At 39.5% G+C, this 23,272-nt stretch overlaps 1 protein-coding gene across 6 annotated transcripts in view; it reads right to left on the reverse strand.

The window, feature by feature from the left end:
• Positions 1-23,272, reverse strand: part of fgf14 (fibroblast growth factor 14) — a 101,945-nt gene that overhangs the window by 11,237 nt on the left and 67,436 nt on the right. For all 6 annotated transcript variants that reach the window (XM_040147687.1, XM_040147683.1, XM_040147682.1 and 3 more), the window contains exons 2-3: positions 21,018-21,128; positions 19,657-19,760 (exon numbers count right to left, since the gene is read on the reverse strand). In XM_040147687.1, coding sequence (XP_040003621.1) covers positions 19,657-19,760; positions 21,018-21,128 — 215 coding nt within the window. The remainder of the gene's footprint in view (positions 1-19,656; positions 19,761-21,017; positions 21,129-23,272) is intronic.

Genomic DNA, 23,272 nt, shown 5'->3' on the forward strand with positions numbered 1-23,272 from the left:
AGACTCGCTCTGAAACAAACATCCTTTGGAGAAGAAAAAAAATATATAAATAAACAAAAATCACAAAACAGGTCGTGATTGCCGAGCATGACCGCCTAAAAGTAGGTGAGAGGAGAGGGCGCACATTAATATGCAGAATGACTGCTCACTACCCCACTGTGGAAACGAAGAAATTGTTTATTAATGCTGCCAGCGTAAAACCTATTAATCCATGGAAAAAGGTCAACCTCCAGAAAGCTGAGCTGCATTCACAATGCTAACCTACTCTCATATGCATAGGAGTCACGTCGACAGTGTGTGCAGACAATGGGGGCTTCAGCAGGCCTGTCTGATTATCAAGCCCGGACGAAGAAGAGGAGACAGGGACCAAATGAGGAGCGTCGCCGGTAAACACCTGGATTAATTGTGCCCATAGATGGTGTACAGTATCAGTTTCCATTTTTTATTCTCGAATGAACTGAATACACGTGACATGACCAACAGCATATGTGCTGATAATAAATGATTATCACACGAGAAAACTGACATGGGGAAATTTCATGTAACAGTGGTTACAGGTACATGACAAGAACTTAGGGTCTCACAACATTTATAATCAGGCGCTAAGCCAAAAACGGAAATTACAGGCAGAGTTTGGTTTTCAAAAAGTGAGAGCAAGCTTTGAGAACATGCAGATTTGAGTGTGACAGAATAAAAACATGGGACAGAAGTCAAAGTAAGATCAAGGTGAAGTCTTGGCTGAGCCTCAAAGTCACAATGTCAAAGCAGTATCTCTCGACTTTGCTCTTTTTCTCCTCTGATCCTTGGATGTGCAGACAGCAAAAGTGAATGTTGTCCTGCTTGGAAACACTGACTTAAATGTTGTATCATATTTGAGCTGTTAGAAATTATTAGCTACGTCTGATGAAGACATCTGCAGTTCACTGGCAATGCAAATAATGCTGTGTTTCATGAATGACTTGGAGAAAAGCAGATCTAGATGGTGCTTATGAATCATCAAGTCCTTGTTTGATATTACAAGACTTTTTTTTTTTTTAAAAACTCAAAATGTAGCAAACAACTTAATTAAGATTTCTTGTTTTTACTATTGCAAAATCTTTGTAATTAAATCAATTTTCCAATTGTATTTTTTAAAGTATTTTGCATCATGTTATCCCAATACAGATATGTTGAGTTTTCATTTCCCCGACATGGAGACGTTTTATTTCCGTATTCATTGAAGTAGATATATAACTAAAAATGTCCATCTCTGTAGCCATGTAACAGTAAGCCAGCAGACTGCACACCAAAGCCTTAAAGCCAATTTACTGGGTGAAAATTTTTTTTTCCAACATAACAGCCATTCCTACCAGACTATATACGTAGTCACCATAATATGCTGTTGAAAATTTTTGTTTATAGCCCAAGGGAGCAAAAATGTGTGTACTTCACAACACTACACTTTATACTTTTTACTGAAAGGATGACAAAAAGCAGTGACACCTTTAAAATGTTGGGCCACCAGAAGAACTTAAGTGTTCAGTAAAGTTTCCCTGAAGGCAGAAACCTTTTAACACTGGCACTGTACAGTTCCCCTGGCTCATCCCACAAACACACACACACACACACACACACACACACACACACACACACACACACACACACACACACACACACACACACAGACACACAGAAGAAAAAAAGTTGCATAGAAGTGTCACTATTCTCAGTGGGAGACGAGCCTGTGGCATGCAACATCCAGTAAAGATTAAGGTCCAATCTGGGTTTAAAACATGTGCTAAATGTATTTTTATTGTTGTTAAGTTTTCTTCTGGTCAAATAAGAGATTCTAAAAAAAACACACAAATCGAAAAATTATTCAGTGATGCTCTTAAAAAAAAAAAAAAATCACTAATTGTTGCAGTAAAAATGAATGTCATTATTAAACTGTGTATAAGGCAAACTGCAGTTTAGGCACAAGTGATTTAGGCTGAGCAGTAAAAAAAGAAAACAAGTAACAGGTTATGATAGTTATGTTATCTGACTAACCACCAAATTCTTTCGAAACAACTGTCTTTTCAGTCACCACATTTCCATCTGAAATATGATTTCTGGTAACCATGATTTGAAATATGTGTCAAAATGTTCAAATTAATCACAGTATTAGCTATTGTAATAATGAAATGAGGTATTTCTGTAATATTTGTTGGGTGAGTTTTGATGGGTTTTTGCAATGAAAAAAAAAAAAAGTATACAGCCTAAAGCCAGCCTAAACTGATTGAAAATAGCTGACATTATTATCAAACTCCAGTTTTATTGGGGTCAATTTTGAAGAACACAGAGAAAGTCTTGTCTGGAAAGTGGCAAACACTGTAAGCCTTTAGAATAAATCATTTAAGAACACAGTAAATTCTTCAAGAGAAAAAAATGTGTTTCTCATACTACATTGCCTCTGCCAACCAGTCAGTTTGAAGGAAATATGGTCACAATCTCCCCTTCTGCTTCTCAGTGGTGGTGTTGAATAATAGCAGTGAAGTTGACCTTGGACCTTTTCGATAAAAAATGTCATCAGTTCATCACTGTATTCTATCAGAAGTTTGTGTGAAATGTTATTAGTGTATGATTTCTTTAGTAATGGAGAAAAATGTGTTTTTGTGAGGTCACTGTGACCTTTGACCACCAAAGTCTAATCAGTTCCTCCTTAGATCTAAGTGGGCATTTGTGCCAGATGTAATGAAATTCCCTCCAGGCATTCCTGATATATCGGGTTCACAAGTATGGGATGGATGTGAGGTCACAGTGACCTTGACCTTTGACCTTGACCACCAAAATCTCATCAGTTCATCCTTTCAGTCCAAGTGAATGTTTGTGCCAAATTTGAAGAAATTCCCTCTGGGCGTTCCTGAGATATCATTTCACGAGAACGGGACGGATGGACGGACGGACAACCCGAAAACAGAATGCCCCCGGCCTCAGCTGACGCCGGCGCAGAGGCACAGAAACACTGTTGGTGAGCGAAGACATACCCAAAGCACAACCACCCATGCCGGGATCAGTGGGGTTTCAAGTGTATGTGTGTGTTCGTCCACTCAGCTGCTGTTGATCCGTAAATTGGTGGCAGACTGGTGTCAAGGCAGCCAGATTTTTGCTAGAGTGGCTAGCAAAAATACACCGATACTCATTGCAAGGCAGAGGTACAGTATACATACAGGAGGAAAAATGTGAGGGGTTTGTCTGCAGGTACAGTACAAAGCTGTTTCTCGTCTGTGTGTGTGTGTGTGTGTGTGTGTGTGTGTGTGTGTGTGTGTGTGTGTGTGTGTGTCTGTCTCTGCTCTGTTTGTGTTGTTTACACCCTCAGGAACAGTGTACCATTTCTTTTTTTTTTTTTTTTAAAGAGGAAGCGGGTGTATCTCCTTGTAGATTCACTTGTCAGTTCCTCTCTCTCTCGTGCTACTTTACACTTAAACATCTTCCTCATCTCAGGTCTCAACTCTAATGCGCATCCATTTATGTTTATGTTTTATGTTAGACTGCAGCGTGTGAGGAGAGAGCAACTCGTCCTTTTTTTTAACTCACATTAAGCTGTAACACCTAATCCATGAGTGTGTGTTAACGTTGCTTTTAACATTAGCCTTGTTGGTCTTCTTAATGATGTTACTAATGGTGTTTTATTTTTAGTGGCAGTGGCGTAATTGCTGCTGTTTTTGTTGTTAGCTGAGCTTCTGGGGCGACTTTTATTTTCGGTTACTGTTGTTGTTAAGGGAATAAGACTCAATTTTATTGGCTAGCCTATTGAAGCGTAAGGACTCAACCAACTAACCAAAACTTGTAAAAACTTCACAAAGTCTTTGCTAAGACTTAAAGGATAAGGCTGGCAATACTCTGTATTTTTCGTAACTACAACAGCTCCAGTGACAGGCTTCACTGGGGTGTGAATTGTCTACAAGGCCAAAATATTTCACATATACAAACATGTATAATGTGACGTATCCAGCATTGTCACTTTGGGATCATAAATGGCCCATGCTTTCAAATATAACCCCACATCTCACCACAACTTCATCTGATGGTCCAGGGAAGTCCTGCTTTCCTGAAGTATGAAATCTTTTCTCACAGTTGTCTTAAGGGTTTTAGCATATTCTACCCATTGAGCTTTACTGTAGGCAAGAGCTGAAATGTAGTTTGCAACAAATTTGGCTCACGGATAAAGGGCTCTATTTTCATACAAGCAGAGATAGAGCAAACGCAGGTGCAATGCCATTTTTGTCAGGCACACATGCATGTTTTGCCCTTGCGTCTTTTTGGCAATTTTGTGGCTCTAAACTCACACCTTGTACTGTGTGGGTGGATCGGCACAGCAGAGGTTATGTTTATGCAGATAAAATACAGTGCAGTGCAGTTTTGGCATGAAATTGTGTCTGTTCGCACCTCTTATCACAAATCCGAACGCACCCAAATTTCATGCCATTTTGATGCCAGGTATGCTGTTGGAGGGGGGGCTGAATGATTCAGGGGCCTTGGAACATTGCAGGGATTACAATGTCAGAGCTGTTGCTGAGGTTTTGTTGGGGGGATAGAAATAAACATGATACAAACCGTATCCATGTTTGCTGCACACCTCGTCCTTTATGCGCTATATGTGCATTAAAATTTTGTAGTGTGTGTGACAAATTGGTGATTCTCACCAATAATGTCATCTGTAGCTGCTTATAGGATTTGTGACGGTCTTTCTTTTAATTGAATCACAGTAACCCAAACACGGCAGCAAGAATGGTATGTGAATTCCTTCTGTGGTATGTAATTTGAATTTGAATTTTTGAGCATGTAAAGACCATACTCAAATATGTCAAAGACTGGTGATGTCTCTATGAATAAATAAATAAATGAATAAATGAATGAATGAATGAATGAATGAATGAAATCAATCTTTTGACACAGTGCTGGGCTCTTGTAAAATGAGTACTTAACCCTCTGTGCTTTTATTTTTACACACTAGTGTGGTAAACTAACCTCTTCAGAGAACCTCAGAAGATTTTTTTTTAAAGCAAACCATGCAGCTGCATAAAAATGCATTTTGTTTACCACTTCAGACATCCATTAGTTTCCATTTATTTAGCTATGAGACAAAAATCTTATATAGGACTCTTGTCCACAGTGAACATAAAGCCAGAGTTTTTAAATCAAGCTGCATTTAAACAGCATCACCACACAATTATAATAATAGGGTAGTAGGGTCCTTAAATACAAAATTACAAAGACCATTTACCCTGGATAATAAAAATAATATATTTTTTCCCTTGTAAACAGGATTATTGTGGGTGGCTACACACAAGCCCTTATGCCCAGATTTAGTGCACCAGGTTTATACATATACAAGTATAAATTGATCCCAACAGTTTACAGCTGTCTGTGTTTCTGAAAGCCTTGTTGCCAGAGGTAGTCACTGACGGTAATATTATGATGTGGGCACAATGAGGTTATCATTCATTGGCAGGGGTTGTAGTCCAATGCATAACCTGGAAGCTAAAGCATTACATACGTAGACATAACTATTACTGCCGGCATTAGGAACAGTTACTGTATATCACTCAGTTACTACTACATGTGTGTGATGACAGATGTACATAATACCAGATGTTGGAACTGCACTGTAGTAAACTAGTTAATGCAGTTAATGGCTATATCTAAAGAGCTAGATTAAAGCTGATGATTTCCTCAAAGTACCTGGTATAATATATAATAGGATTGAAGGATATGGTTACAAAAATTCCTGCTTTCCTTCGATATTTTGAAATTTGACAGCAGATGGGCCATTTCACAGTGTCCATCTCTAAATAAATAAATAAATGAATAAATGAATGAATGAATGAATGAAATCAATCTTTTGACACAGTGCTGGGCTCTTGTAAAATGAGTACTTAACCCTCTGTGCTTTTATTTTTACACACTAGTGTGGTAAACTAACCTCTTCAGAGAACCTCAGAAGATTTTTTTTTTTAAAGCAAACCATGCAGCTGCATAAAAATGCATTTTGTTTACCACTTCAGACATCCATTAGTTTCCATTTATTTAGCTATGAGACAAAAATCTTATATAGGACTCTTGTCCACAGTGAACATAAAGCCAGAGTTTTTATATCAAGCTGCATTTAAACAGCATTACCACACAATTATAATAATAGGGTAGTAGGGTCCTTACAAAATTACAAAGACCATTTACCCTGGATAATAAAAATAATATATTTTTTCCCTTGTAAACAGGGTTATTGTGGGTGGCTACACACAAGCCCTTATGCCCAGATTTAGTGCACCAGGTTTATACATATACAAGTATAAATTGATCCCAACAGTTTACAGCTGTCTGTGTTTCTGAAAAGCCTTGTTGCCAGAGGTAGTCACTGACGGTAATATTATGATGTGGGCACAATGAGGTTATCATTCATTGGCAGGGGTTGTAGTCCAATGCATAACCTGGAAGCTAAAGCATTACATACGTAGACATAACTATTACTGCCGGCATTAGGAACAGTTACTGTATATCACTCAGTTACTACTACATGTGTGTGATGACAGATGTACATAATACCAGATGTTGGAACTGCACTGTAGTAAACTAGTTAATGCAGTTAATGGCTATATCTAAAGAGCTAGATTAAAGCTGATGATTTCCTCAAAGTACCTGGTATAATATATAATAGGATTGAAGGATATGGTTACAAAAATTCCTGCTTTCCCTTCGATATTTTGAAATTTGACAGCAGATGGGCCATTTCACAGTGTCCATCTCTCCTGAAACCTTGTTGACAAGCAGCCAGCGCACTCAACCTGAGTGCCTGTGCATGGGTGGGAAAGTAGAGGATTCCCCAACAGTCTGTCGCTCTCTGAGGATCAAATGTGGAATGGCTACAGCTGGAAGGCTGAGTGATTCAGTCCCAGTCAGCCAGAAAGGAACAACGAAACCAACCGGCCTGCGCATCAGCTGTTCAACCACAAGCCAAATTCTGTCAATCAGGCAGTCAGCGAGTTTGTTTTTCAGATGCTACACATTGAATTTACACTCTGGAAAGAGGCAAAGATTTTCATTTTCATTTTTCATTCATGTAGTGGGCACAATGGTGCTGGATGGGATTGTCATAATTGAGCTGACGCTTATCAACAGCAGCTCAAAATGTCACTGTCCAAAGAATGATTACAGTACATGCAATCTGTCTCAATATCAAAGGGCAATATCATCTCGATATCACTGCTATCTATCACAGTCTCTTAATTTGTGTGAATGTATCAATATCACATATTGGAAATTCCTAATGGTTCACTGAGCAGCACTGTCCATCAGAAGGGTCATTTACATACAGGTGACATCAAATTTTAATTAATTTGTTAAAATTGGCTCCAATAACTCCTTTGTGAAAAACTGAGCAAAACCTTTGATGCAGACCCATCATTCAACATTTAATGACATAGCCAGGGTTACCTTCTTCCATGATGTACCTTTGGTACATGTCTTTGTAACAACCAGATTTGACAAGTGTAACATGTTTTTTGCTGTCTTAAAGATTAGCTCTTTGATAAAGCTCCAGTTTGTTCAAAACAGTTAGGCACAGATTTTAACAAGGACTTCTAAATATATGGGTGTGCTTTTCTGTGATTATTGAACCTTATATTCTCTTATATTCTTTTGCATGCTTTGAGATCTCAACAGACAGGCAACCTTGATATCGCAGTACCTTAGACTAAATCCTCAGGAGAAAGTGTCTTCTCCTACAGCAGCCCATTTCTTTGGAATATACTCCATGCCTCTGTTATGGAAGTCGACTCTCATGCAGATTTCTTGGATTGCCACCTCAACAGGCACTGATAAGAGCCAAAACCTCAAGCAGCCACCTCCACAGTGAAGACTTTAATGGTGGCCCAGTTGGGTTCCATGCCCCCAGACTCTGCTGGTATGCAGGAAAAATTCCTAAAGATGTGGGAGTTGAAGACCTTGTAGACAGTGGCCCCAGCAACATGTTCCGATTTAACCCTCACTCCAGGTTTGAGTTTACCAGGTATGCCTAGCAGCTCCCCCTACCACCTAACCCAACATACCACCAAGGGGGTGATCAGTCCACTGCTCTGTTTGTTCTCCACCCTGACTGTCAAACACACACCGGAGCCTCATTACTATCGCCAAACCTGAAAGGTGCCTCTCACTCTTGGCATCTTCCAAAAAAGGAGAGCCAATCCAGGAGCTTGGTGCCACAGCCAGTGCCAGTATTTGATATCACTCGAGTCCCTCTAAAGTTAAAAATTTTACTTGACATGCACAATTTAATACGAGAGGAATTTGTGTGTGATCAGTTTGAAAGTGCAGATATTCAAGAGCTGCTTATTTTTTTTACTGGAGAGCCTTACACTTGTAAGCTTGCTTTTCCTGTTTGCATGTTTTCTAGTCTGAATAGCTTTCTAATAGAATAATGTGTGTGGGTATATCCCACCATAACTTCCTCTAACCTGCTGGCCTCTGCAGTGAGGCTGTGGTTTAAGTATCATAACCACAAGATGAAAAAAAATATGAATAAACATTTACATGTACAGGTCATAGCTATTCTTACAAGAAGAGAAAGATACTATTTCCATACTGAATGAATGCCATCCCACACACACACAGATGTCTGATTAACTGTAGAAAAAAAATATTACAGTTTTTTACGAGGTATAACACCAATGAGTAGTGCCACCCTTAGATGGACGATGTGTATAGTATGTATGTGTAAACACATACATACTGTACACGCAAACACTGTGGTCCCTGAATTTGCAGTTTCTGGTACTCTGGCAGTAACCGGTGTGCTGACTGGCTCACAGTGTGAAGAGCCACACAGACACAGTGGAGAGAGGCTTAGCTCAGATTTAAGAGAATGAATTTCCATGATTTACAACCCTTCTGCAGGAGCTCTCACTGTATTGATTTTTACAACTCCAGGGGTGAAGCTTGATAAAATGTTACTTTCATTTCATGGGTGGAAGTAGAAAAGACAGAAGGATCCTTGTGGAGGAAAAAAGGAGAGTAAAGCTATTACACCTGCAGGGAGGCTGAACATTGACGTTCTTTCTGTCGCGGCAAACCACACACACCACCCCCACACTTTGATCCAGCTAGTGAGAACAAGACTTGAACCTGCAACCCCGTGGGCATGACAAAGAAGTCCTTCTGCGGTTTGAACCATGATGAAAGCGCCATAACCTTTAAGAATTTCTCTTTATGAATCATTCTATGACACTAAATAGTATCAAGAATAAACCGAAGTAAGTGAATACTCTATGTATACTGTATTTAGTGTGACTTATCTCACCCACACTCTTTAGGGTTAACCTTAAGATGACCCTTTGCTTCTCAACACCAAATCTGTCTCAATGGAGGCAGCATCATGCAGGTATCAGATCTTCAATGAAAGATGCCTGTTTTTTTCACAGTAAATGAGGTCCATTTGTAGCAAAGAAAGCTCAGAATATACTGTACAATTTCAGCGATACAAAATGAGGACAAAAATGAGAAGAATGTGCAAATAAGCTGCTGATTACCTGTATCTGGTATGTTTTCATCTGATTTTTTTTTATTATTTTTTTTTTTTTAAATCTGACTTTCACTACTTTTATAATATTAAAAAAATTCTTTGAATTGTGGAATTGTGACCTCACTGATGCTACTTTTGGTACCTTGGTTGATGCCCCTCCACAGAAAGGTTAAACTCCCTAATGTCTGAACAAGCTTACCTGGATGGCTGAGTACAATCACGCCTAAACTGTGATAACAGCACTACAGTTACAAAATAGCTCACCTAGAGGAGTGTTAGGTGCACGGTAGAGGCATGAGTCTGCACGTGATACGCATCCTGTTACTGTTTGGATACTGAGTTCTTAAGGACTACTCATTTGCACATTACTTTGCTCTTGGGGCAACAAGCACAAGTATGCCATTTGTATTTGCATGATGCTTGACATTTACACACTAGGAAAGCAATTAGGCTAGAACTAGAGTCATTAATACAGTGAACAGACTAGACATGTTTGCTCTGATAGCTACTGCAATATGTATTCATGGAGAAAGGACAATGATGCCATCTGCATTTCTACATGCTAACATACCCCCTGTGGAACTCACAGAGGAACATAGATGAAGATCTGAATTCCCAGTTCGTTGCGCTTACTCTTCTTTTGTTTCTCCTTTATTGTGCTGCTCAGTGGTGTAAAAACACACAGCCATGAAAACATACTCAGTAAAAATGTGTGTTTTTTTATCGCTGGCAGCCTGAATCTAAGTAGTATGAAGACCTGAACTTTGAACATGCATTTTATTCAAGCTGTTTCAAAGGAAAACAAGGGAATACAGGGAACAGCATTGGAAACAAGGCAGTTCATTTTGATGGTGTGAATAAATGTTGCTGGTTGCTGAAGCCAATTCAAGGTAAATGAGGCAGGTAGGACCACAGGTTAATAAAAACAACAATAAACTGAATCAGTGAGGGATACTAATTGCTGACATGAACAATTTCTTAAAATTGTTTACCTATTAGTATTAGCTTAGTATTTGGCACAAGCAGCAGCAGGAGAGACAGCAGGCAACTGTACATGAAGGCTTTCACTTCAGAAGTAAGTTAAACTTGATGAAGTCCCCTGTCATAACTATAAAGTAGATACTGAAACAGTCATCCAAAAGGGAGGGGAGGAGGACCTTGCAGACAGGTGGCATCCTGCAGTATAGCCATGCATCAGAGTCTCATTAATAACTTTTGCTCACTGATGTATGTATATATACAGTAATTTGTATAGGAGAGTGTACATTATTTAAAAGCATCATTCCTTTAAAAAAAAAAACCAAACCTTTCATTGTAGTCCTCTTTTCTGTAAGAAAACCAAACAACTTGAAGCTTAGCTTTTTTCCCTGTAGTTGGGAAGGCTTTAGGTCAATATCCAATTCAAATCAGTGCAACTTTAGGACAGCAGGTGTGAATATTGTTTTGAACATCTACAATGTTTTATTTTGCCATGCTGAGCTTCAGACAGAAACTAAATGTGTAAAAATAAAAACAATCCCATTGTGTTGTGAAGGCTCTTCCAAGTTAATGAATATCCTGTGACAAACTTTTCAAAATCAATTTACCGAGACCAATATAAACACAGATTCTGACAAATGATTGAAGTTTAGATGTTTTAGAGTAACTAATGAACGAATCACAGCTAATCATCCATTCGAGCATTTTCATGTTTACTTTGCTATTCATTCATTCATGACTGAAGCCAAATGATTCATGCACTCACAAATACAATCTATTACCACACAGCATGTGTGGTAGCCCATATTAATAGATTAGGACTTCCCATATGAAAATGGCCACACCTAAAGATTATGACTTAAAAGGTAATTACGGAGACGAGAGGGGATCAATAACATTTCCACTGTTCAGAAATAAATAAATTAATATTCCACTATGAGTTTCTAAAAGGCTGCTGGTTTTATTGGTTGATGTGTTTCTGTGTTGCTCAAAATGGTGCATGCTTTTAGCAGAAGGAGCAGCAGACAAATGGGGGCAACAAGCAGCAGTTGTCTGCACGCTACACTGATTATATTGACCACACTAGGGCTTTCCCTGCAAAACACACCTCAGAGTTCCCTTTCCCCTCTTTCTCTCCAAACTCCTATTCTCCCAACCGGTCGAGGCACTATTTATATTCTTTCCAGTCTCCTGCGTTCTCATTATCTGTCAGCAGCACATAATTTATAGCCATTTTCTGCAGCATCCTTGCCATGATGACTAACCACTGTGTGTGTTTTCGGCCACTCCATTTTAATAGAGATGTAAGGATTATCCCAGATGGATGAGAGAGATTCAGTGTAAGCTCTAGCTGACAGATCGATAGTTGGCTGATGGCCACCATAGCAGAAAGTCAGTCCACTCTGGGAGGAAAAATACAGCTTGAACATGCTTCTATAAAGACACAGTTAAACAACTTTAGAGATGCTGAAAATGGATTTCTGGGATGCTCACAGAGGCTTCTGCAGGCTGTGAGAGCAACCAGCAAGCACAATTCTATAGCTGGGGAACTATGGTCTTGTACAGTACAACACTGGCTGGTAGAGGAAAGGACGCTGTGTAGCTTTGGGGGGGGGCGATCACCAATGCAAAGCACTAAACTGAAGCAAAGAATCCACTGGGAAAAGGTAACATAAAATGGAGCAGTTCAAAAAGTAACTTGCAGATGAGAGTCATCAATATGAACTATGTATGACAGCTCTTATAAAAACAGCTTGGCACTGTCTTGAAAAAGTATTTTTCTTGGTTGATAAATACGTTTTCATTTCCAGGTTTCCTTTGCGCACCATATACTTCCCGGTTATGTACATGCAACACCATCCCATAGAGCAAACGGTAAAGTTATGCATAAGTATGTTGGTGTAAACCAACAGTATGTTTTAGGTTTCAGGACATGAGGAGAATTGCAACCCATGAATTGGCTGATTGTTCTGCAAGCATGGGACCAGAAGTGGGGATTAGTAAACATAATTTCAGTGATAGACACTTAGGGAACTGACCATCAATATGAAATAGCTATAGAGTTAAATTTGGTGGGAAAGGCTCTGCTCTATGTGGGAGCTCTTAAAGAATCTGAGCAGCAAGGAAAGTTCTGCTCAGAGAACTAATCTTAGTTATATCAACTACTGGCACATAAAGAAGACACAAGGAAGTGCATCAGAAAATTCATTAGCATGAGAGAATAAGCAGAGAAATTGTGAAAAAAAAAAAACGCAATGGTGTGATAGAATGTTATTATGGTCAGCTGGTAGCCAAGAAGCTAACAAAAGAGCCACTGATAGTGCAGCTTGAATGAAGCAGCTGATGCAAGCAGTACACCATCTGAATTAATGCAATGCTCCAGGAAGTTAACTGAAATTCCTTCACAACATGGGCACGTGATAAAAGGGTGGGATGACACTGTAACAAGGCTCACGGCAAAAATATCTCAATTGAATTTAAAAGCCTCTCCCCTTTCTGGTATGTACATTACACAACTTGGCAGGTTAATGGTGATGATTTGGTCTTATAGTGTTAGTCTCTAAGAGACTTTCTTGAGCCATTAAATATTTCCTGATATTCCTCCCAGCACATTCAGTAACTGCTCTGCTATACTGCATATCATAAATACGGTACGTGTAATGCAAAAAAGTGATTCAGAAAACGGCTGCACTTGCTGACTCTTAATTACGTTAAATAAATAGGGGAATAAGAGAGTGATTGAGGAACATGGGGCGATCTGATATTAACAGACCTTAAGCTGTTGACCTTGAAAGAAATAGAGGACAAATTTGCTGTGTTTTGAATTTATGAGTTATACTTTAGAGGCGCATCATCCCCACGGGTAAAGCCAAACACACTGTGTGGGGACTCCCCGTTTTATGTTAGGTAACTCACTGCTGTGATGCAAAACTAATTTTTCCACTGGCACAACCCAAACTACAGCTCCATAGAGCAAACTGAACTGAGACAATTCTGCAAAGAAGGAAGTTCTCTAAATAACAATATTAAGCCAATGTGTGTTGAAGAGTGTATAACAAGCCAAGAGTGTACATCCATTAGAAAGCCATTAATAACGACAGGGATACTAAATGGCCGAAGGACTGGTCATTTTATTCTTAGCTCCTCTTGGCCCCTGCCAGCAATTCACCAGTTCGGCTTTGACGCCTACCTCCGACCTTGTTGTTCATTAATGCATGAAGCTGTTCTCCCTCCAGCCCTTATGACCACCACCGCTCCTGACACTGACACTGCATTAAAGGCAAAAGAGAGCAACGCTTTGGAAATAATGAGGCTCCCTCCACCTCAACTCTGAGCTTGACAATCCTTTGGAGGCAAAATCCTCCTAGTAATTACTATAGGTACCCGAAATCTGTGGGAATCTGAAAATATCATGGTCAGCACCCCTCTGCTATTCTGCTGTTAGACTACTGTATTTTATGTGTCTCTTTAGATTTTTTCAAGTGGTTAAAGACCTAAACGGGAACTTTTTAGAAGCTTAGTTTATGACCAACAAAATTTAGGTATGTTTTAATCCCTAAACGAAGATGCAAGAGATGTCTGTTTTCTTTAAAATTATTTTACAGGTACCACTTTTTTACAGCAGGATCTCAGTTATTTGTTTACTCAAAACTTCCACACAAACGGTGACTCTTCTTCACAAATGTGAGAAGTCTTCAATAAAGATAGTGCTGACTGACCTCTCACTTATGCCTGAGTTCCCATCAGTCATGCTGCTGTGGTATGTCAAGGTGATGAATACTGAATCACTTTCCCTGTCAAAACAGTTACTGCATGTTTGAAAATTTAATTGTGTGTGTTTTATGCAATTTATCAAAAAAAGTGAGAGTATCAGTCTGACTACTTAAATGTGTAAGTACTTCACATCCAAATGCCAGAGGCTCCATTTGCATTAAAAGAACCTGGGATGCCCCTGACGCCTGGCCTTCATTGTTTCTCCTTACATAAAACAACCATGAAACTTGGGAGAGATCATCTTCATTCATGGCAAGTTTGCATTAAACACCGATAAAACATGTTCACACAATTTCATCTCTTGGGCACTGATGTTGCATGTAGCCTAAACCAACACACACAAGCACAAACCCACATACACGTGTGCTCGTACACACATGATGTCATGCAAAGAGGTGTTACAATTCTGTTGACCTTCATGTATCTACAATTATGCTCTTCATATGTACATATATGTATATTTGTATACATATGTATGTACTGTAAGTGCATAACTGGAATAGCTTTTGTCTTATTTTGTTATGTTCTCTTTCCTTTCATCTTTACACTTAAACCCTGGTCACAACAGAACGTGAAATAGCAAAGTTCATCCAGGCATCCTTGCAATGCGTGGTGGTTACGTGGTGACTACTCACGGGGCTAGTAGACAAGGGGGCTGGCAAGCTAATGTTAACATGCTGTCCAGATGAAACCATGCTGGGGTTAGTGAAGCATAATGGCTCTCCAAGCATAGTTTAATCAAGAGACATATTTGCGTCATCGACTCTTGTTTCCTCACTGCAGATCATGCCTCCTTTGTGGAGCAGCTTATACAACAGCAGAGCATAGTTATATAAAAGTGTATGGTGCAACACAGCTAATGAGCTAACATAGCTTCCTCTGTTTTGGACTGTCTTGTTCTCTCTTCCCTCAGAGATTTTGGCTGTTGGTCAATGGTGTGATTTCGGGTGTTTAAGTTAACCAAAATTGAACATGAAATGAAAAGACTAATGCGGATTGATTCGCAGATTGTGAGGATTCCTCTAAAATGAATAGGTTTATTTGTTTATGCTGTCACAGGTTTACCCTTTCAGCACTGTTAACAATAAAAATGCAATGGATCGATATTGTAGTTAGAGAAGATATCACCTTGGGCCATGGGAAATAATAACAGAAATGTTTTACTACTTTCTGACATTTTATGGAAAAAATGAATAATCGATTAATGGAGAGGATAATCTGCAAATTAAATCGATAATGAATATAATTGTTAGTTGCAGCCCTAGAAGATAAAAAATAAATCTAGATGTGCACACATCTCAAATTAATCTTTTTTTAAATATCCTAATCTTCTGTGATCTCACACTGAAAGGTCATTTGAATATCAGGTGGAACTGAATTCTCCACCAATGAAATGCCATGCTTTTGCAAGACACATGTAGATGAAAGCAAGGGAGCAAAGGGCATCCCAGGGACAATGTCCCTAATAGATGGAACACATGAGAACAGCTTTAGGAAAGTGGCAGAAAAGGTTGAAGATGAATAAGAATGTCGGTAGGAAAATATCAAATATCCGAACACAAGGGAATCCTGTCTTGAGCGTTTTCAAAAGGACTCTCTTGGTTTCACACCACCGACTCCTGAATAAGCTACTCTTCTCTATTCTTCCCTAAACATAGCGGCCCCTGCACTTTCATTTCATACTGAAGTAAACTGAGGGAGCCTTCACATCAAGCTCATTCGAGCTTTCAAACATTCTGAATCACAGGAAACAGATGCCCTCAGTCTCCTGTGTTCATACTAGTGATGATACAGCCTCTAACAAGTGAAGCTAAAGCCACTGCACTGCTCCAGATTGGCCCTCTCAAGGATTTCATTTCTAAAGGGGCCACTCAAGTGATGTGGCAAGTCAATGTGACAATCATGAAAGGTAGCACTAACAAGTGCAGACTCCTGATAAAGAAAGCCTGCAGTGAGAGGCTCCAGTGAAGTGAGGGGATGGGGAACTAGTTCTAAAGAAAACCAGCCAACCATGAAATGCCCAACTTTTACACTTGAGATGTGGTAGGAGACGGTATTAGCAGGACAACAAAACAACAACAAAATCAGCACAAGGGAGTTGCATTCTCCGGCACCCCATTTCATCATGTGTAACAAAACTATACAATCCAACACGTCCTTGTTTGCTTTTAGGGATTTAATAATGTAGTCCCTATAGAATAATTGAGGTTTTCATGTTTTATCTCATTTTAAATATTCTGTTTTTGCATATAAAGTTCTATTCCAGTTATCCAGAGACTAACATAAGTCGTCTTACCGCTACCTTCTACAACAAGCTGGAAGAATTCCTCTCTTCTTACAACATTTGAGAGGAAATGCCTTATCCTGGGACCAGCCTGGAGGAGGAATTAGCCGGGAGTTTATTGGCTCGGATACAAAAGGAGCAGATTGAAAAGGGGTGAGATGATTGAACTCTCCTTTATTCCATGGTGTGTCCTTTGTGCCAGGCTGCACAGCCACTTTGATGCTATCTCTGTCATTTGAGCCGCACGCTGCGCCTTGGGTGCCTAACACAAAAGAATATGATGCACTACCAGAGGCCTTGAATGGGCTCTCCATCTATTTTCTGATAGAGTGGGACTCTCATTTTGATTCGCTTCGTTTGTTAAAAAATTGAGTGTCACTCATCAAAGTACGTCATCACAGTAAAAGCCTCTGTGTAATGTATTTAATATTTGATATTGTGAAAAACTGACCAAGTGGATTCTAGTTAGTAAAAATGATCTGGCTTTAGGGAAACAACTCTATGTTGAAAAAGGATATTTTCTCCAAAAACAGGAAAAAAAAAAGAAAAAGGTTGGGTTTTTTTTTAAGCAGAATTTCCCTATACTCTGCATTACTATAACCTTCAAAGTATATCCTGAAAATATGAGTGCACTACAATCAAATACCCCTAATGGGTAGAAAGGTTTGACTATCATATCCTCACTTGCAAATGAACAGAATGATTATGGGCGGAATAGTTGTACCTTGCTTACAGAGGAAGGGGGAGGAGGACATGGAGGAGGATGAAGAACATCTTACAAGGCTACCATTATCGGAGTAATTCACACACTAAAGAGCAAAAAAGAGACCTTTGAGTGGGTGGCGGGATAGTTGAGGTCTGATCAGAACCTCCATTAGCACAGAAATAAGCTGCAAATGGAGCAGGGGAGCTATGTGAAGAGAGGAGCAAGGCAACCTGTGCTGAAGGAACACAGTGCTCCGACTGGGCTCAATGAGACCCTCTTCACAGCACTTCTAGATGGACTAAACATGACCAGAGGGTAGTGGAAATATAACATAAACACTCAATGATAAGAGACTCTGATGTCCCATGATCACAGTCACAAACACTGCTGTAGAAAGGGGGTTAGTGTGAATGCCAATTAGCAGCATTTATCAGCTATAAAGCAGGTCTGGCAATCAACACTTAGATGTGAGTTTTCACAGCAGCAATTGTCTGCTTACTACAGAGATGCCAAATCATCGGTGATCAGCTTGCAGGCATCACAAATTCCACAATTACTGAATGTGACAAGTGGAGTAGCATGGAAAATCATGAGAGCATATGCCAGACACAGACAAATCTGTGTGGACGAAAAGGAACAGTGATCACACGTTGAATCTAAGTAACAGAAATATGAAAGGTTGGCCATATGCAGTGGGCTTGGTAAACATCGTTAATTAGTATGTAACATAAATTAACCTGGCTGTGAACTAGTGTTTTTTTTTTTTTTTTAATAGTAAGTAAGTTACTTATTTTGAAATGATTATTTTGTCTACCCCTTACAACATTTTCAAACTGTGCATACAGTACAGTACAGTATAATCAGATTTTTATGATTTATACGGTTGTAACTATTAATATATGTACTGGGCAACGGTCATAATAACAACACATGATTCTAAATTAGTTCTGCATTAATTCTGTAAAGGAAGCACTGAAACACACAAAGAGATTATCTATGTTGTATATATGTATGTATGAACAATATCATCCCATATTGTTCTGCTCAGCTTTTATTTATTGCTGGTTTTATGCCCTTGTTACCCTTTCTAAATTTTTATCTTTATCCTGTATTTGCAGCTTTTTAAAGTTTTCATTTTTGGCTAAATGTTGGATTTTTGCTTTTGCACAGGGCACCCATGCAAAAGAGAGTGAGGTGTGCTCATGAGTTGAATGAACTGAATGAATAAAAACCTTCTTGACTGCAGTGTCTACATCTATAAAAGTTGCTGATTGGGTATTAAAATCAACTTAATACTTTGTAGAGCTACATTTCTGCAATCAAATGTGCTGGAGTGCGTGTCTACAAGGGAAAAAAAGATGTGTGCAAACAACAAATTGTTTAATTATGTCTTCTTGTGTATTATGCAGAATAGTGTACCCATAATATATTAATTCATAATCCCCACGATGCAATTCTTTAACAAAATCTATAGGATTCTAGGTCAATCCTCCTCAACTGAATTTAATTTCATGGCTTAAGTCAAGCAGTGATTAAGTATTAGGGAATTCTACTGGAATACTGGTGCACTCTACCGAAAAAGAAGTAGTCCCCCTAACCTCCAAGGTAATGAATGAAGAATAAGATGGCAATTCCTCCCTCTGCACTCCAACGATTAGGAATATGAGGACAGCAGAGGGAAGAAGAGACAGTGATTCTGATGGATACTCCTGTCTGGGAAAGGAGCACTACTCCCAATGTACTTCCTGCTGATTGATTTGAATGACTGAGAAAGGACAGAGTAGAGGAGTGAGACTAGAGGCACTATCTGTGCCGGGGGACGTCTTATCATCTCATTGGCTGTCTGGCGTGCCGAAGCCTAGTTTTTTTTTTTTTTTTTTTGAAGAGAGGCAGTCAATAGCAGTGGGTGACTACAAACTGTGGTGAAAAAGAATGCTCCTTCGTCAAAAACAGCTCAGGATTCCACTTACTTCAAGGTATGATTTACAATGTGCTAAACACATGTGTCATGGCATCAAATCATTTATTTGCAAATAGCATACATCTAATTCTCTTTTATTGACCATAAGACCAAAAGATGGATACTTTGTAATATACTCTGTAATGTCAAACCAGCAAATCCCATGTGAGAGAGCGAAATGCGTGTTCTGTCACCTGATATACAATAAATGTTTTTTTTCATTTGGAATGAAAACTCTGGGAGCATTTAACCTGATGAATAGAAAATCTGTATGCATGAATTCCTGCTTAAAGGGATCCCTAACCTGAGACACGTTCAGGGACACTTATTGGAAACAGTGTCTTGCTTGACGTGAAAACTGGTCCGTTTATTACATATATCTAGCATATATATAGAATAGAATAAAATAGAGTGCTTACTGATGTGTACAGGTGGCCCTCCCCGTTCATGGCGATGTATAACCCTGTCTTCACGGACTGAATGGCAACAACTCTGAGGCCCACAGGAATAAGGTTGAACAAAGCTGAAAAACACAAATGTGAACAGGCAAACACACACATATACATAAAAATATCACCAAACATCATTAGAAAGACCTCACCATTAGGTGAACATTAAATACACTGGAAAAAAAAAAAAAAAAAAACACTATGGGATAATTCATCATCCAAATGCAAGCTGCCTATCATTAATGCTTTACAAAGCGTAGATTATACAACGGCTAGCTGTTGCATTTAGGTAATGTCTGAAGACGAATTTGCGGCATGGCTGGTGAACGTGACTAGCCTAGCATAGCCTGGGCCACCTAGAGCTACCGGAGAAGTGGCTGTAACTGGGGCCACCACTGGCACATGGCATATTTAATAGCCCTTTTGTTGTTGTAGCAGACTCCTTGGGTCTGGTAGGTAATGGCTATGGTTTGTACTGGTGAGAAACAACAGGTCTGGCCTGGCTGTGAGATTAAGTGCGGGTTTATGGAAGATTTAAAAGGGACATAATGACCTCTGCTGACCCCTATAGTAATCTGTATTGGCAGGTTTGGAGCCCAGAGGAAGGCTAAGAGAACTACTTTATGACCATTGTTTTTCAGTGGCTTCTGGCTAAATTCAAAAATGCTAAATTTAATGTGGAGACATCGGTGCCAACACTTATTTGATCTTGGAGTTTTAATGATATGTTATATCCCTTGGGCACATTATATGTAATCCCACTTTTTCAATAAGTCCCTTAAACCTATCAGATTTGACATGTGCCACATCTCCTCATGCTGACAGGAGTTAAGTGACACAAAGTAGAGTGTCAGACCAACGTTAGCACCAAGCACAGGAATCAAATTAACCACCTAGCCCGAAGCACTAGAGGAGCAGTGCCAGAACAAGCTAATAATACCTTTTTCTCCCTGTTAAGCCTACTGTTTCCTGGTCCACTTTCCCTTTCAGAGAGGAGGACAAATCTGTGTGATCCTATAGCTGCAATTTAAGAAGACACTTTTGCTCAAAACGATGAAAAATCAGGTGAAATCCTGTCCTTAAGGTTAGAGAAACTGACTATAGGGTTGCTGGTTCATTTCCAGCAACCGAGGATAAATCTAGACCAGACGTGAGCCATGCACGCAGCCTCTCCAACTGTTACAGTGGATTGTGTGTATGTGTGAAGTAGTATGTAACTGGAAAAAACTTTGTGCTCAAGGAACCTATATAATTAAGTTTTTAAATAATCAGACTTCGAAATTCGTTGAGTTATATTCAAGAGGGCCAACAGACACTGTCGAGATACTCACAGGAATTGCTGCTGTCATCCTTGGTCCCATCAAGAGAGCCATCGGGATTCATTTGCAAGTAGTATCCCTGCCTGCAATATAACCTGGTCACTATACCCTTGAGCTGGGGATCTGCAGGACAGAAAAATAGAGAAAGAACAGAGGGGGACATTATCATTTAGCAAAATGATGAAAAGCTTGTTACAAGGACTGCCAGAGCAAACCATATAAGCTTCAAAAAATGAACTATGTCAAAATATAGCAAGTATATTATACAGTAGTATATTGTTTTCTGAGGGTCTTAACTGCAAAACACCATGACACACTGTGCTGAACTATTTTACATTACTTTCTGACTCCTATGTATGTTCACAGGAAAATCCCACAGCCAACTTTCCGGGCACATAAGCCCTGCGATGCTCAGAGATAGGCCATCCAATTATAGGCAGCGGAATTAATCTGCGGCTGTCTGACTCCCATAATGAACCCAACAGCACCCTCTCTGGGTTCTTAGTGTGTAGGATGTGAGAGTGCCTCTGCTCTGTCCCGTCTAGCTGACCCAACAGGGGAATTAGCCACATAGAATATCCACTGTAAAATAAATCACTGCTGCGGTTAAATTCCCCAGCGCCACTACCGCTCAACCAGTCGTGTTGCAATTTAATTGCCATTTTGTGGTTTTGTAATAACAGAAAAAAAAAAAAGTGAAAGTGAAAATGTAAAAAGTGAAGGAGTAGGAAACTGAAAAGGATACGTGTTAATAAACCTGCATGGGACTGCACATTGGGATGTCTCTGGAAAAATATCGCTTGTGCTCAAGCCATGCAACAATATTTCTTCGTCTGGGCGTGTGCGTGTATGTGTGTGTGAGTGTGTGTGTCTGGGTGTGTGCATGGACAACCCCAGGGGTCATATACCATCAACATTAGTCTTATCGTGGAGACAGCTATCACACCAGATTTCATTCGAAGAAAGCCCTGGGGAGGTGAACAATCAACTTCACCTGAGTCTAAACCGCGCTCCTTGCAAGCATGTGTATGTGTCTGTGTGTGTATGTGCAAGAGAGGAAAAGACAGAGAAAGAAAGGGATAGAAAAAGAGAGAGAGCGTGGCCATAGGGGAGAACTCAAGAGGTCTTGCACCCTATCGGGGCACTGCTCAAGGCAGTCTCTCCTGAAACGGGCTCTGTCGAGTGGTGGCATTAGGTAGCTCTGACACCTTTCCTTGCTGCCTGACAGGGGGGAGGAAAATACCTCTCTCCTGGTGTCTCCGAACAATACCGCTATAACGGCATGCGGCAGCGCTGCTTTGTTGTCTCACCAGAACAATGAAAAGGTGGCCAAAGCAGAATCTGACTGTCAGAGTTCCTCAGCTATGCATTGAGCAGGCTGACAGCATGGTGACAGTATCTCTCTAGGTTAACTATAATACTCCGCACAGTCAAAACTGTTGCAGCCACTCAGCAGGAGACAGAAGTCACTGTGCACACAAAGTCCTTTCTCTGTTTACTGGGTTTAATATCTGATGAACTTACAGTATACTGTATATGACTTTCTAACACTCAAATGGATACTTTACTCTGTAAAGAGGATACAATAGGAATCCTTTTAATTGTCCTCATTACCCACCTACAAGTTCATGTTACGGCTGTAATTAATGAAGATTTTCATTACAATTAAGCTGTAATTTTATCTTTTTTTTTCAGTTAATTTATTGATTTAGTTTGGAAACATGTTTCTACCAGTAAAAGAAAAACAAATGAAATGTTGGTCATGAAAAGTCTAATGGAAAGTAAAAAATTTTGACTTTGTGTCTCATAATTTTGATTTACCATCTCGTATTTTTGATTTACAATGAGGATTTTCTTTTTAAATTGTGATGATGATTATCTTGTCATCAATTCTTTTCTTTTAACAGTGAAAATGGGCTCCCATAGTTTAGTCAACAAAATGTCTGAAAATAGTGCAAAAAGCCCATCACAACTTTCCTGAGCCCAAGTTGGACTCTTCAAATGTCTTGTTTTGTTCAAACAGAAGTCAAAGATATTTCGAATGGTATAAAACAAAGAAATATGACCAAATTTCACATTAGAGAAGCTGAAAGCAACAACTGCTTCGCATTTTTGCTTGACAAATGACTTGGAACTGTTGGCAATTAACCAGTCAGCTTTCAATTTAGTTGGGATACAATTTAATAAACCTACAGTACATGTGTGTGAACACTGAAATGCTTCTGGAAAAATTCTGCTTGTGCTTAAACTGAGCAAAAATGTCCGGC

The sequence above is a fragment of the Xiphias gladius genome, chromosome 16 (genome assembly GCF_016859285.1).
Source record: "Xiphias gladius isolate SHS-SW01 ecotype Sanya breed wild chromosome 16, ASM1685928v1, whole genome shotgun sequence".
NCBI classification, from domain to species: Eukaryota; Metazoa; Chordata; class Actinopteri; order Istiophoriformes; family Xiphiidae; genus Xiphias; species Xiphias gladius.